The sequence below is a fragment of the Paroedura picta genome, chromosome 12 (assembly GCF_049243985.1).
Source record: "Paroedura picta isolate Pp20150507F chromosome 12, Ppicta_v3.0, whole genome shotgun sequence".
Classification (NCBI taxonomy): Eukaryota; Metazoa; Chordata; class Lepidosauria; order Squamata; family Gekkonidae; genus Paroedura; species Paroedura picta.
The window spans coordinates 28,863,081-28,882,482 of NC_135380.1; the positions used below are offsets into that span (position 1 = coordinate 28,863,081).

At 48.4% G+C, this 19,402-nt stretch overlaps 1 protein-coding gene across 1 annotated transcript in view; it reads right to left on the reverse strand.

Annotated features, from left to right (window-relative positions):
- The window catches only part of PTGS1 (prostaglandin-endoperoxide synthase 1), a 33,023-nt gene extending 16,043 nt beyond the window's left edge, over window positions 1-16,980 (reverse strand). The window contains exons 1-2 of the mRNA XM_077305633.1: window positions 16,671-16,980; window positions 16,505-16,573 (exon numbers count right to left, since the gene is read on the reverse strand). Of these exons, the coding sequence (XP_077161748.1) occupies window positions 16,505-16,573; window positions 16,671-16,677 (76 nt within the window). The 5' untranslated portion in view covers window positions 16,678-16,980. The remainder of the gene's footprint in view (window positions 1-16,504; window positions 16,574-16,670) is intronic.
- Between the last annotated feature and the right edge of the window lie 2,422 nt (window positions 16,981-19,402).

Sequence of the window (19,402 nt, forward strand, 5' to 3'; positions counted from 1 at the left end):
AGCATTCTTGGTTGCTCGTGGTAAGGTTTGGCTCCACTCTTGAAAGAACTATCCAAGGCTGTTGCAGTTTTGTTGCAAATCCACCCTGCAGTGGGTACAGGTTGAGGCAGTTCTTCCCAGCACAATCCTTTTTACAGCCCCATAAAACTTGGAGCAGAGATAAGGCTTTTGACAGCGGTCTGGATTAAACAAACAAGGTCTCGATGAGGCATGTAGAGAGCATGGGTGAGGTGGGGAGGCAGCACTGGACTGCCTTGCTCTTGCCTCTTCCAACTTTGCCCCAGGCTGTTGGTGGGACTAGATTCTTCCCCCAGATATTCTGAAAACCATATCAGAATCACAGAATGGGTGGAACAGGAGACCCTTCACTATAGGCCTTCATTTGAGCATGAAATGTGATATCCCAGTAAAGAACAGAGAACATGCAAGCATGTGCACAGTGTCTGTACTTGGTAAATTCCAGCATCTCAGGGTTCAAGGAGTAGGATTTCTTGGGTGGAAGCTGCCTCTCCCATTGTCCATATCCAATTGATTGCTGACCTTATCTTTATCTTTGCTCTGGAGTCTCTCTCTCTGTCATAATGTACTGTAAGTTTCTTGGAAAAAGCATTCCTTCTCTGCTTTCTCTCTGTAAAGCACTAGGTACATCATTGGTGCTTTATTGCTTAAGTCCAAGCACCTCTTGTCTTAGTCCCATTCCCTTTGCTGCCCTTCTTGTTTCCCAGAATAACCCTGAGTAATCCTGAGCAAAGTGTGACAAAAACAGTGAACAATTGATTTGGGGGTCTCTGCATGAGTTGCTATCCTGGGAGGGTCTCCTAGTTTTAAGGCATGTTGAGACCAGGGATTTATGCAGAAGTATAATGCATCCATGTATCTTCTGAACATCGGTAACTATTACTCCGATAGTCAAATGAACAGAGATAGTTTGGCTTGACCAATGAATCCTCCATGTGTTTTTTTAATTGGTTAAGAACTACCAGAGTCCTGATTGGCCCCCATATTCACACCCCTAACACTCATTAGCCAGCACTGTATAGAAATTACGGTGCTGGACTAGGATTTAGGAGAACCTGTTCTTCCATGGAAGCTTGTTGGGTGACTATGCTCTTAATGAACTACCTCACAGGACTGTTGTAAAATTAAATTGATGTAAGGAGAACAGTGTAAGTCAGTTTGGATCCCCTGTGAGTAGAATGACCGAGTACAAGTGAGAGAAACAAAATACCCCCAACTGCTGTTTGCTCCGTTGGGATAAACAAACAGAAAATACAAAGGCCATCTATGTGTTTTCTCTAATGGAACAAGCAGCTGATCCAGAGCTCTTGAGGCTGAGAAAATGACAAGTGGTGGCCCCAGTTCAACTTATTTACCATTAAAAATTGTTCACAGATCTCCTAGCATCTGGCCAAGTTACAAACAAATAACCTTTTTGTAGTGTAAGATGACACAGGTCTCAGAAAAGAACCCTGCATGTTTCAGTTGTAGGGAAAACATAAGGGTGGAATTACCATAGGGTCCCAGGCGTTTGGAAGGTTTAAGCAAATGATAGCCTTAGGACAAAGCAGGGCTTGTTCTCCTCTGGGGCACCTAAGGAGCATCAGTGCCTACCACCCTACGGATAATGACAACATTGAAAAGCAGGCAGAATCTCTTTATGGAAAGGTATCAGGTGTCAGATTTCCCTTGCAAATGGCCAGGCAGGATAGGTGGATCAAAAGCTCTCTGCAGAAAGCAAAGTGGAGGCTGTTTGGGTGGAGTCATTTCCCCCTTTTAAATGGGGCAGGAAAATTGTCAAGTCTGGTCAAGTCACTGTGCTCGATTAAAAAGCCAACAGGTTAGAAGGGCTGGCTGGCAGTGGTCTGATAAGCATCTCTGTTGCAGCCAAGAGCCACAAACCATTGCATGCCTGGCTGGGCCTGATAATACCCAATTTACACAAAGAGCAGTGATATCTTGCAACCAGATTTGGGCCTCTATCCCCAAGCAGTCTATCCCCTCCTGAATTCTTGTGCTGAGGGAGAGATCCTAGCATGTGCATGAATGCCCTAAGGCAGGTTTCTCAAAAAGGGTTTCATAAAACCATGTGGTTTCTTGACAGTCCTGGAAAGGTTTCCCGAATGGGAGAGAGGCAATTAATTATTTATATATTTTAATTTGTCAAATATTTATAGCACGATATGCCCATATATGGTCATGTTAAGTCTCCTCCCCAAATGGCCAATGATGGGCCTAGAGGGGGTGGGAGGGGGTGGGCATGTACCCAGCTCTGCTTCCCAACCATATTCTATACAATTGTGCCACTTCTGGGGTTTCTTGAAGCCTGAAGAATGTTTCAGGGGTTTCTCAATGGTAAAAAAGTTGAGAAAGGCTGCCCTAATGACTGGCTGATGTCCTCCCTCTGCTTCTTGTGGCCATCACTGCTTCTTGCAGCTGTGAACTCAAGCTAATAATGACTCATTCTGTAAAGAAATACTTCTCAGTCGGTCCCAAATCTATTGCTGTTCACCTTTCCTGCAGCACTTCTGCACTATCCCCGGTGACCCAGAGTTTAAAAAGCTCATCTACACCTTATTTAATTTCAATTTTGATATTTAGTGCTTTAAATTTCCCCTCTGCAACATCTATGATTGATCCACAGTGACACTACCTTTCCCCCACGATATCCAGGAGCAGGTATAACTTGTGTAAATCTCTGCATTTTGACAGATTAACTTCCTCCCCCTCCTCCACGCCTCAAATGCTGATATAATGCAGTAGTCTGTCGCTGATTGGTTAGGGCGTCAGTTCAAAGACTGCCTGGTTCCCGGTAGTCATTCCCTCGCAAGACTTATTTTTGCCCTCATTTCTAAAATGACTGTGCTCCAAACCCACACTTCTATGTGCCGAGATTTGCCTTTCAGATTGTCTCTCCCCACAACATTATCCCCTCCCTTGCTCACTCAGGAAAAGAAAAATAAACAAGCAGCCTCATGCTCCATTTCCTCTCCCCCACCCCACTTGCTCTGGCTGTAGAGGAGACTAACGGCAGGAAATAAACCCCTCTCCAGACTTGTGCTCCTTCAATGCCGGCTGGAGCTTCACAGCCACTGCTCCCCTCCCCTCTCTTAGCTTCCCCAATCAAGTGGGAGGGAGAGAACAACCACATAATTAAGTGTAGAACACAATGTCTGTTTCAATTCAGGAAAAACAAAGGCAGAAGACCCGGGTTCAGATCAATCAGCATTCAGCAGGATCGACAATGGAGAAAAAACAGTGCAGAACCAGCCCAGGTAGAGTCCATGCTACTAAAAGGAATTCAATAGGATAGAGAGTATTTTATAAAAACACAAACCGGGCAGGAGTCCAACAGAAAGAGCTGCAAAGGTAGAAAATATTGGAAAACTGTCCACTTTTATTTTTATCTGCAAGCCCATTGGAGGTAAGGTCATTTTGCTTGAGAATCTGACTCTTTTTTCATCCTCAGAAGGAACTTCATTGCTGTACTCTGGTATGAAAGAATTGCCTCCAGGCAAGGCATTTTTGTAACTTCAGAGGCAGGTCGTATTGCGTGTTGCTGTTTTCCTTGCAGACTTTTCAAGCATAGGTGGGAAGGCTTTCTAGTAAAAATGGCCGTGGGCTAACCAGTTTTGTGTGCTCCTCGGAGAGGCTGCTGTACGCCTTGTCTGTTATTGTGAGTGCTTGCCGAAAAGTCCATTTGTGAATGCGAAATGATTTATAAATATAAAACAAAAATCTTTTTGGTTCAGTTGTCGCTATGAAGTCTCTCTCCAAATCTCCGCAGACTGGAACAGCCTCTTCTCTGTGCCTGGAGTGATTAAGTCAGTGAGTCATGCTGGGTTTACACCTTCTTTGCAGAGATAAACCCGGGAGCCATTCTCTCCCTTTGTGGCTCTATTTCTTCACTTCTGCACTGGCAGAGGTCCTTCCTAACCAGTGGTAGACTGGGATGATAAAGCACCCCTGGACCTACGGGAGCCAAAAGGCCCTTGTGGCTGCTAGTGGCCCTCCAGGGAGTACCCCCCCCCCAGGAACTTTCTCACTAAGTTAAAGAGACAATGTGACCCCTAATCTCTTTGGATGATGTTGCTACCTGGCAACCAGAAGATACTAAAAGCAGTGCACATTTAGTCATTTATTTGGAAAATTTATATGCCGCCTTTACAAGTCCTGCTTGATACAGGCAGTTATTAAAAATAATGAACATGCAACATCAAGTAGACACCAAGACAATGCTAAACAATCTGAAGAAGCATGCATGCACAGGAAAGCTTATGCCCAGACTAAATAAATAAATCTTTCATTTTATAAACCACCCTTCCTGCATAGCTCAGGGTGGGTGGCAACATAGTCACACACAATCAGATAAAATCATAACAATCATCTCAATTACCCCCAAGTAATTTCAACTGGGGGATTCGGAGTTCTCAGAGCAGGTCTTCCCTCAGTTTCCAGTAGTGAAGCCGGCACTTCTTGATGGTCTCTCAGTGCCCCAAGCAAAGGGGGATGGAGCAGCTCTGTCTTGGAGGCCCCATGGAATTGTTTAAGGTCCTGCAGGGCCCTGGTCTCCTTTGGTACAGCATTCCACCAGGCTGGGGCCAAGGCCAGTTTTACCTCCTTTGGCCCAGGGATCCTGAGCAGATTTTGGTCTGAGCATCATCTTAGGGCGGTGTAAGGGAAGAGATGGTCCCATAGATACACTGGTCCAAGACTGTTTAAGGCTTTAAAGGTAAATACCAAAATTTTGACTCTGATCCAGTCTCCAGTCTGGAGCCAATGAAGCTAGGAGAGTACTGGTGTCAAGTGTGCCCTCCATTGGAAACCCATAAAGACCTGTGCTGCTGCGTTTTGGACCAGTTGGAGTTTCTGGAGGAGTCTCAAGGCAAGCCCTGCATAGTGCGAGTTGCAGAAGTCTAATCTAGAGGTGACCATTGCATGGATCACCCAGGCTAAGGCTGAGAGATAAAGTACATGCTGTCGTGCCTGGCACACCTGGAAAAGCACGCACAATGAACAGGGGAGTAGACACAGACTGAGCTGAAACCAAACAGAAGGAGCCAGGCAGTCCCGGGACCCAGGGAACTCCATCTAAATAAAAATATTATTAACCCAATTTATTGGCATATTGAATACGTTATTTTTAAACAATGAGGAATAAAGGTGTCAATTTAACCAAAGATTTACTGAATGTTTTGCAGCAATTTTATGTAACAAAATGTTTGTTCTTACCCAACAAAAAATGTTATCCTTGCAGTTCACTGCAATTTATAAACTCAATGTGTTCTAATCAGTCCTTTAACAAAATCATACTGCTGCCGTGTCGCAGTGTGAAGATAATGCTTGATAGCAGAAGCTGTAACAAAGATTTTGGCGATAGGAGGCCAGCTGCAAGACCCCATATCAGGAAATCTTTTTCAAGCTGCTCAAATCAAGATGTCATACATTCACAAAAAAACAATCTGTTTTTGAAAGTTCTACCCTGTTTTTAAAGGATATTTCGAAGGATTTTTGAAAGAAGAGACACAAAAAGACCCTATAGACCAGGGGTAGTCAAACTGCGGCCGTCCAGATGTCCATGGACTACAATTCCCAGGAGCCCCTGCCAGCGAATGCTGGCAGGGGCCTCCTGGGAATTGTAGTCCATGGACATCTGGAGGGCCGCAGTTTGACTACCCCTGCTATAGACGCTCTGACGCGTGTGTCTCTCCTCTGTGTGTCTCCCTCCAACCTTGGAGAGAAGACCACAGTCATTTTATGGCTGGGCCTTGAATTCCTGTGTCGGCTTGGTGGTCAGAAGCCCATGGCTGGCTGTGTCAGATCTAGCAGAAACAGCACCGTGGATCTGCCAAGGTCCAATTTTCTCTGGAGATAGTCTGTCATAAAACTCTGTTGGTTTTAAAGGTGCCACAGGACTAAACTTTTTCCCAATAATAATATCAGTAGAAATCATAAAATATCATGGAAACAGCAGTGGTTTCAACAGACAATAAAATAACTATAAAATAACAAGCAGATGCCTGCTGTCCCTCATAAAGAACTCAGTTTCATGTAAAAGCCTGAATCCCATATGACAGCAGGGAAAGAACCAGGCAAGACTTAAGGGGTACCGTATTATTGTATTACTAGGCTTTGAAGGGGCCGAGGACCCCCCCCGCCCCCCCCCCCGCCGACTCCCCAAAGGCTTCTCCGACCACCCCCCTCCCCAGCAGTCCCCCGGTTTCCGTGGGAGCCTCGAAGCAGGCCCGCCATTCAGGAAATCCTTCCAGGGCCGTCAACAAATCCCACGGTTTCACGAAACCCTGGTCGAGAAACCCTGGTATAGGAGGAGGTGGTCCACCAGATACCTCAAACCCAGGCAGTCTAACCACCAGAACTTTGAATTGCCCCCAGAAACAAAAGGGCTATCATCACAGTTCTTTCAAGCAAGTGGTTCTGTTCTGACCCTGATCTTCACTGGCAGTCTTCAAGCAAAGGTTGGATACACACTTTTCTTGGATGCTTTAGGATGCTTTGGGCTGATCTTGCATTGAGCAGGGGGTTGGACTAGATGGCCTGTATGGCCCCTTCCAACTCTATGATTCTATGATTCTGTGATTCTATGGTAGTACAAATAGTTGTATTTGTCCCCAACAAAAGCTTTGCTACTATATACTGGACCAATTGAAGATTTCAGACAGTTTGCTTGATAATAATAAGACCCCCACTGGATCAGAGCAATAGTCCATGTGGTCAGCATTCTGTCTCACACAGTGGCCAACCAATCTGGACAGCCAACAACAAGGCATAGAGGCCGAGGCCTTCCCCTGATGCTACCTCCTGGCTTGGGGGTTCAGAGGATTAGTGCCTCTGAATGTGAAGGTTCCTCTTAGTCACCATGGCTTGTAGCCACTGATAGACTCATCCTCCATGAATCTATCTAATCCTCTTTTATAGATGTTTATTTCTGTGGCCAGCACTGCATCCGCTGGTAGCAAATTCCACATTTTAATCACTCTCTAAGTCAGGGGTAGTCAAACTGTGGCCCTCCAGATGTTCATGGACTACAATTCCCATGAGCCCCTGCCAGTCCATAGACATCTGGAGGGCCGCAGTTTGACTACCCCTGCAAGTACTAGTGTTTCCTTTTGTGTGTCCTGAATCTACTGTCCATCAGCCTCATTAGATGCCCTCAAGCACTAGTATTTGGGGAGGGGGAGAAGAAGTTATCTTTGTCAACTGTCCCCACCCCATGCATAATTTTATAAACTTCTATCATGCCTCCCCTTAGTTGTCTCTTTTCAGGTTAGCAAAGACCCAGATGCTTCAGCCTTTTCTCACAGGGAAGGTGTTCTAACCCCCTTATCTTCTTGGTTGGCCTACTTTGTGCTTTTTTGAGATACAGTGACCATAACTGTACACAGTATTCCAAATGAGGCCACACCGTAGATCTACTCAGGGCAGTTCCTGTATCAGCCGTATTATTCTCCCTTTCCTAGGAATCCCTAACGTAGAGTTTGCCTTTTTCACCACTGCAGCACTGGGTTGACCCTTTCATTATCCACTACAACTCCCCCCCCCCATCCTTTTCCCTCTCAGCCTCAGCAAATTCAGATTGCATTAAGCCTGTTCTTGACACTGGGATTTTTTGTTCCAATGCACAAAATATAACCTAATCATGATCCAAGCAGGGACCACTATGGTCAATATTATTAAAAGCTACTGAGAGGTCCAGGAAAATCAACAAGGACAGACTCAACATCACTCTCCCTCTTCAGATTTTTAATCAAGATGCCCATGCACACTTCTGCCCTAAACCCAAGCCTGAAACTGGATTGAAATGGCTCTAAACAATCCAACTCATCCAAGACCATCTAAAGTTGCACAACCACTTGGTCCAAGGATGTCAGATTAGCCGTAGAAGGAGTGAGCTCATATCCTGCCAAGAAAGCCTGGCACAGATTTTGTTAGTCTTTAAGGTGCTACTAGACTCTTGCTCTTTTCTGCTATTACAGATAGACTAACTCAGGGGTAGTCAAACTGTGGCCCTCCAGATGTCCATGGACTCCAAGCGAATGCTGGCAGGGGCTCCTGGGAATTGGAGTCCATGGACATCTGGAGGGCCACAGTTTGACTACCCCTGGACTAACTCATCTACCCCTCTTGATCTAAATTATTCACTGAGTAGTAATTATTTCTGTCCTATGGGTCCTTAGGACTGGTGTCACAAACTTCAAGTGGCCAGGACTACACCATCTCTCAAGGGAGCATATATCACCTCCTGGTTCCGCTTGACCCAGCTGTCATGGCTAGATATTTTGGGCTACCAAGGACAAGTTCTGAGTCAAGAGATGGTGGACCGCATGCTTATAAGTAGCTTATCCACTTTCCAGATCTTACAGACTGAAAGTCACCCATGCAACGAGGCCCAGTTTGTGCTCAGATAACATCCTGAGATTGAATGGAACTAACCTCATCATCCAAGTTGTGGCGGATGTGAGTGATTTTTATCCACAAAATATTTTGCAAATGAGTCACAGCCAGTTTGTACATTTTCCAGGTCTATGGCTTTTAGGGCTTGAGAAAAGAGTCCCCCACAACTGAGAAAAGCTCTCTTGGGCAGCATGTCATGAATGCAGTGGTGGCAAAGAATTGAGCCCACATGTCAACCAGGTCCACAGATCAATCAGAGTGTTAAAAGGTGTGCCAGCCTCGTTGACCAGTAGAAGAAGAAGAAGAAGAAGAGTTGGTTCTTATATGCCGCTTTTCCCTACCCGAATGAGGCTCAAAGCGGCTTACAGTCGCCTTCCCATTCCTCTCCCCACAACAGACACCCTGTGGGGTGGGTGAGGCTGAGAGAGCCCTGATACCACTGCTCGGTCAGAACAGTTTTATCAGTGCTGTGGCGAGCCCAAGGTCACCCAGCTGGTTGCACGTGGGGGAGCGCAGAATCGAACCCGGCATGCCAGATTAGAAGTCCGCACTCCTAACCACTACACCAAACTGGCTCTCAGTAAATCTTCAAGAGATATAAGGAAACTTTTCAGATGCATCAATGTCCTGGTGAGGATGATCCTAATATGCCCTGATCCTTGCAGAGATTGTCTGTGTCTAAACCTCACCAACTAATGGTGGGTCCATGTCAAGAGCATAGCTGTAGAGTCTCCTATTGCCAAATGATATACTTTGCCCTCAAAGAAAACCAGATCAAGGGTCTTCCTTGCTACATGTGTAAGAATGTCCTAGCACAATACTTTGATTGCCATGAAGTACTAGCCATTCCCATCAGGGCAGCTTCAGTGGGGACACTGAAGTCCCCAAGTACTACAAATCTTGGGCTCCTTGGTACCAGTCTGCAGCTCTGGCCATTAGCTTAAGCATAAAAACTACTGGATAGTCAGATTGAACATATACCAAAAGAATCAATCACTGTTCTGACCCTGATCCCCAGCATCAGATACATACACCCCAAATCTGGACTTTGGGTACCAAAGCATCCAGTGAAAACCAGAAACACTTAATAGATGCACCACTCCACATCCCTGACCACCGCAGTATGATTTGGAGATGCTTTCCCCCTCCTCCTTCATCAAGCCAAGTCTCTGTGATGCACACCAGGTGGGTCTCCGCCAGGATTAGATCCTGCCTCAATCTCAGCCTTTTTCAACCATTTGACTGAGGATGAACTCCTGAAATATTTTTCAGGCTTCGAGAAACTGCAGAAGTGCTGTCAGGCTGGCCACGCCTCCTGTCCACACCCACAGAAGTGATGTCACCCAGACAATCTTACTGGATGTGCCCAGGCTACTCCAGTTGTCACATCACAGGAAGTGGTTGGAGATCTTCCTGTATTACAAGCTATCTCCCAGTTCAACTGGAGAAAGGGCTGCTTTATAACCCCACTGAAGTCCATCCCATACCCAATCCCTGCTCTCCTCAGGTTCCAACCCCCCAAAGCTCTTGGCACTTCCCAACCTACAGCATGGCATGCAAGACACAAAAAAAAAGAGCCCTAAAGGGATGTGTTGTTGACTAGTGGCCATGTGTAATGAAAATAAATTATTATATTCAATATAATCTTAAGAAAATATATAGTATGTTCCTGTGCACTTATTTATTCTAATTTTTTTTTTGCAAAAAGTCTCGTCAATATTAAATCATAAAAAATATTAATATTAACAAAGGTATTCCAGTAGATAATTCTTACGTGTTTTAAGGCACAACTGAAAACATTCAAAAATATAGTTACACATAGGCAAAATGTGTGAAAAAAACAAAAACAAAGAGAATAAGCATATAATGAGTACATTCATGGATTGATTTTTTCCCCCCAAGAAAATTCATAAAGGTTACAGGTAATACGTAGGAGAGAATAAGCTTCCGGCAGGTCACTGTGTTCTCGTCAGTTAGTTTTGGCAGCCTGAAAAAGCCAACTCCCTCATGGAAGGTAAATAGCCAACTCCCCTTTTGGAGGGCAGAGCGAGATCAAAGCTAGCGACTCGTTGCTGTGTGACTGTTATCTTTCTTCCTTGTCTAGGGCTTTGTGGAACAGATGTTCACTAGTCTTCAATGTGCAACTATATTTTTGAATGTTTTAAGTTGAGCCTTGAAACATGTAAGAATTATCTACTAGAAAGCCATTGCTAATATTATGTTTTATGATTTAACTAGGCTTCAAAGTCCGCTCGTAAGGGGGGGCTGCATCGGTGGCCCCCGTGCCCCCCCCGGCCCCATGTGCGGGGACCCCCCTGGCCAGCCAGCCCCCTCCCCGCCGAGTCCCCGGCTTCCCTGCGGGCCTCGGAGCAGGCCTGCCATGTCCCTGACATGGCGGGCCTGCTCAGAGGCCTGCAGGTAAGCCTCTGTCGCCCCTGCAGAACTCCAGACATTTGAGTAATGGGCCAATCGGAAGGCGCTTCACGCCTTCCAATTGGCCCCTCACCCGAGTGGCTGGAATTCTTGTCAGTCTGGGTGAGGGGCCAATCAGAAGGTGCAAAGTGCCTTCCGATTGGCCCCTCACACAGACTGGCTTTGCCCCTTTCTCTGCCCACTTAGGGCTTAGCGAATTATGAAGACCGCTGCTCCCAGCAGTCAAAGATACTGAGGAGTATTTTTTGCAAAAAATAAATATAATAAGTTGATAGAAACATATAACTTTTCTTAAGATTATTTTTAATTAGTTTTTATCACACATTGCCTCTTGTCGGCAGCACAGTTTACCCTTTGGGGCTCTTTTTTTGGTAGGTATCCCAACCCGATTGGGCAGGGGCACTGAACAAGGGCACATGCTAAGCTGAGGCTGCCATTTCTGGGTTGGGAAACAAGTTGAAAAAGAGGGTAAACTGTGGCCACCTGCAATGCTGTGGAAAGGCTGTGGAACCCCCGGGGAGCTCTCACGGAACCTCAGGAACTGCCCAGAGCTGTAAAGATTGGGCGGTATAAAAATCCAAATAAATAAATAAACTCCAGAACCCCTGTTGGGAATCTCTGTTATAACTAGATGCCTTCCTGCGAACCCTGGCATTCAGCAGCAGTGTTTTTAAGCTTGATGTGCAATCAACAAGACTGAGGCAGACTTGACTACGAGCAGGACACGAGGAAGTAACAGGTGTAAACCGCTTCCACTTCAGGCCTGTCCTTCCTCCTCCTCTGCTGCCCACCCTATAGTAGCACCTCTTCATCCCTCCAGCACACTCCATCTGCCACATACTACAGCGTAACCCTGGTGATACAAACACTACTGTGCAAAACATGGCCACATCAACCCACCCACTCACAAGCGAAGCTTAAGGGCCAAAAGAGATTACAGACTAAACAGAGATGCTGTTTACCCACTTGCCCAAAGGACAAACGTAGGGATCTAAAGGCAAAATGGAAACACTGATGAATTCATATAGTCATGGCCACAAGTCCCGCCCAACACAAAAAAGACCCCTTAGGCAGCTGGTGAAGAAACTAAAGATGAACCTGTCTTGAAAGAACAGAAAAGGGAATGGGAATGGGAAATGGAAACAATGAACAGCAGACAGCAGTATAGTTCCTGGCCCACACGTTCATGCTCCCCAAAGGGTCAATCCTCTTTGACGTCATCATGTCACAGTGAAGGGTTGCAGCAGGATAGAGCATGCTGAGAAGGATGCTGCTGACAGTTGCTAGGCAGCCCCTGGATGGCGCTTCTCGTTTCCCACTCTGCTCCCATACCTCAGCAGCCCTGGCCAGTGCTACTACTACAGGTCATCCACAGGAGCAGCCAACAAAAGGAGTTGTGAAGCCTTGGGTGGTGGTCCAGCCTCAACACAGATATCATGCCTTCCAACTCCTGGACACATGCCGCTGAACCCCATATTCCCAGCCAGTAATCTCCTCTGCGTGCCACGAGCAGGCTTAGTGACGCTGCCCCATTCCCTGAAGCCCTCAGGGCAGCCTCGTCCTTGCTGGATGGCAGAGATGGGATGAACGATGGGATGAACTGAGACCCAGCCAGGCAACAATAAAGGGGCAAGATCCTCCTGCTTCCTCCAGAAGATGGGTGATGTTTTGAAAGGAAGTGCTGGGGCTCAGTCTCAGCCCCCCCCCCCACCTTTGACCAGTCAGCCACAAGGTGCTGGCTAATGATGGGTCCCAAATTCCATGGCCAGGTCACCTGATGCAATTAATTCTCAAAGGTTTTCACAGCCAGAGTCAACTAGAGGTTGTGGGTATTCTGGGTTGTGTGGCCATGGTCACTTTGGCACGGGGAGATTCCCGTCTTGCCAGGTCCTACCTCTGATGATGCCAGCCACAGTTACTGGTGATACATCAGGGACTAAAGCTACCAGGCCACAAGACCACACAGCCTGGAAAACCCACAACAGCCGGTCATCGGATACCCTTGGGGAGCATTGCACAATGCTTACGAACACTTTCTGAATCTCCATTAGGATGTTGCCTCCTTGGCATGCAAGAGCTCTAGAGGATTTTTCCCCCTGGCATTTAATGTCAGCAGTAAAGTACTTCCACTTGCGCACTGCCCCGATGGCGACATCATTTTGTTCCCCACAATGGAGACGGTTCAGACATAAGCACTGCGCTGCTGGCGCTCCCCAGCTCCCCCTGTTTGAGAGCCCACTGGCAGTGCAGACACCATAGAACTGAAGTCCTCTTCTAGTGCCAGGGGTACAGAAGGAACCTACTGCTAGAGGAAACGGCTGCCGGTTGAGGGCTTTGGTGCACCCCTGGCCTAAGAAGGGGGGAAAGCACTGCATTTTGAAAAGCTTCATGTGCACCCCCGTGCTAGGTAAAGGTATCCCCTATGCAAGTACTGGGTCATGTCTGACCCTTGGGGTGACGCCCTCCAGCGTTTTCATGGCAGACTCAATACGGGGTGGTTTGCCAGTGCCTTCCCCAGTCATTACCGTTTACCCCCCAGCAAGCTGGGTACTCATTTTACCGACCTCGGAAGGATGGAAGGCTGAGTCATCGAACTCCCAGCCTCATGGGCCGAGCTTTCAGACTGCATGTCTGCTGCCTTACCACTCTGCGCCACAAGAGGCTCTGCACCCCTGCTAGGGAGTGCTTTTTCACTTGGTTTGCAAATCCAAACTTGACTCTTGTGAAAACACCCTTGCCACTCGGGTGTAGCATCCTTTGCCACTCGGGTGTAGCAAAACTGGCCAAAGGCCTGCAGGAGAGCAAGCGAGTCTCTTTCAGCATTCAACAGGGCTTAATCCCGGCTGTGGGCTGGGCTGCAGCCTCTGAACCTGCACTTCTGCTTTGTGTACAGAGGACATGACACTGTTTACTCGGTGGAGTGCATATAGCAAAAACATCTGGATCCATAAAAGCTTAACTCAAGCTTGCCAGAAAAAGAGAGCGCCCACGCTCCCTTTTCCTCCTTTCAAATGTTTTTTAAAAAGTAGTGAAGTTGCATTAGGCCACATTAGCATTGTCTGGTGAATGTCTGAAGCCTGCAGGATTCCTGGGTATTTGTCTCTGGTGGGGAATAAGAATTAAAATGAGGGTGGCTTTTCTCAGCAACGCCATCGGGATCTTGCTTGCGGGAGGGGGGCAGGGGCCTGAGGCTGGCCGAGGCCGTCTGGGGCAGCTTTGCTCTTTGGTGTAAGGCTCCCAGTTCTTGGAAGGCCGCGAGACAATGAGCAAAGCTTATTAATACATTGTTAGCAAATGGCACGGTCGTCTTATCTGGATCCACCAAACCCAGCCCTGCTGGGGCCCAGCTTCCCCTGAGAAGCTAGCGCCATCCTCTGTGGCATGTGGCACTGTTCAAACTATCAATCAAATCACCCCCCACCCCCACCTCTCTCTCTTCCTTTCATCCCAAGAGCTTCGCCCTACTGGTTCTCACATTAACCCTGTGAGGAAGGAAGGAGAGCAATTGGCTGGGGGGGGGGGAGGGAGGACTGGGCCAAGACCCAAGAGATTTTCCCCCTGGAATAACAGCAGAACTGTAGGAGTCCCCAGTTTGTGGTTGGCTTCCTTGGCCTAACAGTCTGGTTGCTGCAGTTCACGACTGGTGAGGGTTTTAGGCAGCTGTGCCAGTCATGCTGTGTGCCCTGGCATGGAATTTCGCCGCCTGAGTTTCTGGTCAATTTCACCTTTCCAGTAATATTTTCTTTAACCCAAAATTGAACTTCTTGGCTCAAAGCCAAAGCATTTGCAACACTGTTGGGCTTCTTTGCCACTGCAGCCCCTCTTGCAACATCTTTCTCGCTCTGCTCCACTTCTCTGCAAGCCAGTTAGACCAAGGTTAGAGCAAGGGAACGTCCATCTCGTTCCCTGAGACGGCGGGCGGACTCGCCTCTTGCCTCTAAGGTTCTATGTAAAGCCCCTGTGCACGGCCAGTCCGTCAGCCAAGCCATGAAACAATGGCATAATGAGGGCAAGGAAGCGGCCAGGGCACCACAGGGGTTCAACTCACGCTGGCCTTCAGCGGCCTGGGAGCCAACAAACACTGCCTCTTGGCTCAGACCTGGCTGGCAGCGGCAAAGAGTGACCTGGTGGGAGGGAGGGAATGAAATATCTTGAAGTGTCCCTGTTTCTACAGCAGTGGTTCTCAACCTCTGGGTCGGGACCCCTTTGGGGGTCGAACCACCCTTTCACAGGGGTCACGGCAGGGCAAGCAGCTTGGCCCAGGGGGAGGGCACCATCTACACAACAGGCTTGTGGGGTAGATGGAGATAGAGTGTTCATCTGTCTGGAGCAGTGGAAAAGAGCGAGATCGGCATGGTGGGACAAGAGGCAGAACTGAACTGAGAAACCCCGGGAAAAAAACCAATTTATATACGATCATGAACAATGGATCTTCACGCCATTGGTCAATTTCAGTTTAATTTCTGTGAAAGAACACTTGCATAATCTTATGGCTGGGGGTCACCACAACATGAGGAACTGTATTAAAGGGTCATGGCATTAGGAAGGTTGAGAACCACTGCTCTACAGCAAGATCCACCAAGGAGGGACGTGGACAAAGAACTAGCTGCGTTGCCTGGCAAACGATCCAGGCAGTCTTGGGCACCAACATTGACTCTATTTCTATCACCTGTCTTGATATTTTGCCATTAACTGGAACAAGCCCCTGAGAAGTAAGACAAACAAAAGCTTATTTTGGAAAACAAGAGGTGCTGGGATCCAGAACTCCATGGCACCTCTCTCCTGTTAGCATCAGCTTGGGGTGGGGAGGCTGCCTGGCAGAGGAAAATCCAGTTACTGACTTGATTGCGCATGCTCCAATGCGCTTCTGCGCTAGCCAGTGAGCCTACATGCAGGTGGACAAAAGATCCCTGTGCTTGTAAGATCAGAACGGTGGTTCATCTAGTCCAGTTTTTTGGTGCACACAGGGATCTTTTGTGTCCGTTTTCTGTTGTGCCTTTACACACATGCCAAGTCCTTCTAGTGTACAGATGTGCACCATCTGCTGCAGGCCCTGGGGACAGGGTGGACCATAACTTCACAGGCTCTGGAAAGTGGCAGCCTGACGACCGTCTCTTTGACGCAGGAGCCCCAAATGCCCTGCAGGTGTGGAAATGCCAGTCTCCACGCCCACATGAAGCGTGTCCCCCCTGCATTCTGATGCAAGAGGTGTGGAAGCCAGCTATGGTGATGGAGAGGCACACTGCCCATGCCCAGAAACCCAGCCTCACATGCCTTTCAGCTGAACTCCGAAGCCCGGAAGATCCTTGGCTCCAATCAACCTTGTAGCCCAAAGACCCCAAGAGCTGCTAGGTTTGATCGCCTGGCCCAACTTCTGTTTCCAGCACACCCCTGAACAGCCCTTCCCTTGGTTCTCCCTTCTGTGGAAACACACCAAACATCCCTGCCCCCTCCCAAAAAATGATAAACCATTTCCCAAAGTTTGCCAGACTTCTATGCCTCTCTGCCACGCCACGGCCATCCCAGCTTTCTCCACTGCTCTGGGGAATATTTTGCCCCCTGCATAATGTCCACATTGCAATGGGAACAGAAATATGGGGGTGGGCTTCTGGTCTCCCCTACAGAAGGGCTGTAGGACGAAAGGGGGGAGGGAATCTCCTACCTGTGCTGGAGGCCGCGGGGCTCACACTTAGACTCAGGAGCATCACCAAAGGGAGGGTGCAGCACAGCCCTGCCAGGCAGAAAGCAGAGGCAATTAGTGTGGGAGGGGGGCTATCTGTTGGGGAGGGAGAGGGAGAGGGAGAGCCGGGCACCTGGCCAGTACTTACAGCACATAGCAGCCGAGAGAGGGAGAAAGAGAAGCTGTCCAGGCGCTGCCTCCGTTCTGCACCGCGAAATCCACCGGGCAGCTGTGTGTGCTTCCTGACGGAGCCTCAAAAGGCAGCCCCCGCCTCAACCTCCTCCCTTCCCCAGATGCTGCTCCACCCCTTTCCTCTTCATGCAGAGCAGCAGTAACTCCTGGGCTGGGAGGGAGCTCAGAGGTCAGGCAGGCCAGGGGCCTTCAAAAAGCCAATCGACCCCTTTTCCTTGCAGGCCCAAATCTGCAGGGAACTCACCTTACCAAAGATGCACAACTGCTGCACTCCAGTCTCCCTTCCAGACACTGGCCAGGGGCCAAATAGGAGGTGGGGCAAATTCCACCATTCATTGTTCCCTGTGCAAAGGGATGTGAGTGCGGAAGCTGATTTTAGGCTGCAAGGCAGCTGTGCAGGGTCAAAAGTATTCCTCCTCTGCCCCAATCCCTGGAATTTGGAGGCATCCTTTTCATTGTGAGTCTTGCAGCAATCTCCCTACAGATTTAGGGCTGCTAACGAAACAAAGAATGCAGTGGTTAGATACAATCAGAGGTGTGGGGGAGACACATCCTGCCATCAGACCCCATGATCTGGGCTGACCCAAAGCTGATTTTAGAGTACAAAACCACCAGTTCCCTGTTCAAAGGTCTAGAGCAGGGGTTGTCAACCTGTGGTCCTCCAGATGTCCATGGACTACAGTTCCCACGAGCCCCTGCCAGCTGTGCTAATGCAAATGCTGGCAGGGGCTCATGGGAATTGTAGTCCATGGACATCTGGAGGACCACAGGTTGACTACCCCTAGTCTAAAGTAGCGATCCCCAACCTGTGGGCCGTGGACCACATGTGGTCCTTCGACTAATTGGAGGTGGGCCCCGAAGGACGCCTTCTCCCCCCCCGGCCCTTTACTTCATCCCCCCCAGCCCTTTACAACACACTTCATTGTTGTGTCGTGTCTGTATCTTATTTTGAAAGGATGTTTAAACATTACCATAGCGATCAGAGAGCGCTAGGGCAGTAGTTGAGAGTAGAGGAGTAAACTACCCCCCCCCCACCGGGCCTCAGTAAAATTGTCAAGCGTTTAGTGGTCCCCGGTGATAAAAAGGTTGGGGACCACTGGTCTAGAGCACAAGAAGCGAAGCTTAGGACCAGACACAAAGGTTCTTCTGGGTGTCCATTTTCTTGTAACTGGAAAAGACAGTAATGCTGGGAGAAATTAAAGGCAGCAGGAAGACCCAACCTATGATGGACTGAGTCAGTCAAGGAAGCCACTGCCTGCAGTTTGCAAGACCTGAATAAGGTTGTGAACGATAGGACAATTAATTTAGAAGGCCTTCATATGTTAGAAATTATATGGCATGTATGTAGATCCTAGGAGGTCCTAGGATTGTCGGGCAGCCCAGCAAAAGACACTCAGAGGTGGTTTGCATGGCCTACCTCCACATAATGACCTTAGTGTTAAGTGGAAGTCTCCCATCCATATACTAGCCAGGGTCGAGCCTGCTTAGTTTCTATGATCTGACTTGCCTGGGCTGACTCAAAGCATATTTGAGAGCTGTACCTTTCCCTCCTTTCAAGTGAAGCAAATTTCCACTCCCCTGGGCAAGGGTGATGTGTGGTATGGTGAATGTCTCCAACCTGTCTGTGGTTAGTGCCTGGTTGTAGCCAGTTCTCCTATCATTTCAATGTCAGCTTTCTGTCCTGGCTAATTGCCCCTGTGAAAAAACTGGGTGTTTGTATTGGGGGATGGGGATGAGCAAAGGACGAAGCAATACTCTTGGAGGCCTGGAGGATCATTGTCCATGGGGTTGCAATGGGTCGGATACGACTTCACACCTAACAACAACAACCCTGGGAACCCACAAGGTCCAGTGGGCCTGATCCTTGACACCCGCACCCCATGAACCCGCATTATGTTCATGGGGAGCATAATGTATTGCTAGTGACTATTTTGGAGCATCTTGAAAGAGACAGTCTGCCCATCCTAGAGATGTATAATTGGCCATGGGACCTGGGACAATGCTAATTTGGGGATGTAGACATTTGCCAATGTCTGTTCCTTATTCAGGCAGCTCTGTGTCGAGTAAGAAACTAGGAGCCAATTCTGGCCTCTCAGGTCTGCGTCCAACAGGCTTTGCCTCAATCATCAACTTAACAGAAGCGCTCTGGCACGCGGGATTTGCTAGGTTCCCCTCCCACCGTTGCCCTTTACTTTTTTTGTAAGCTGCCATTTCTTTAGGCCTCGGTTTGCAGAACAAGGCTGCAGAGACCTGTTGGGCCTTGCAGGAAGCACAAATTTGGGAGCCCGCTTGCTTACCCTTGCTTTTCAGTGGCAACCAGCAGCATTGATTCTGCTGTCTGTTGGTGTTGCCCCATTGAGGAACGCAGTGGATGCCCCACTCCCAGCCATCGGAGGCATGGGAGGGAGCGGACTGGCACCCCCTTATGGGCCATGCCACCGTGGTCAGGTCCAAAGAGGAGGGGTGCCCCTAGCAAAGCAAAACTTGAATAGACCCTGGTCTAGGAATTTGGATGCCCAGGGGAAGACCTCTGGCTCAGTGGAAGAGCCCCTCCTTTGCTTGCTGAAGGTCCCACATTCAGTCCCCAGCACCTCCAGTTAAAAAAAATGACGAGGATGAGTAGATTATGTAAAAGACCTCCCTACCTGAGACCTTGGAGAAGCTGCTGCCAGTCTGAGTAGGCAATAT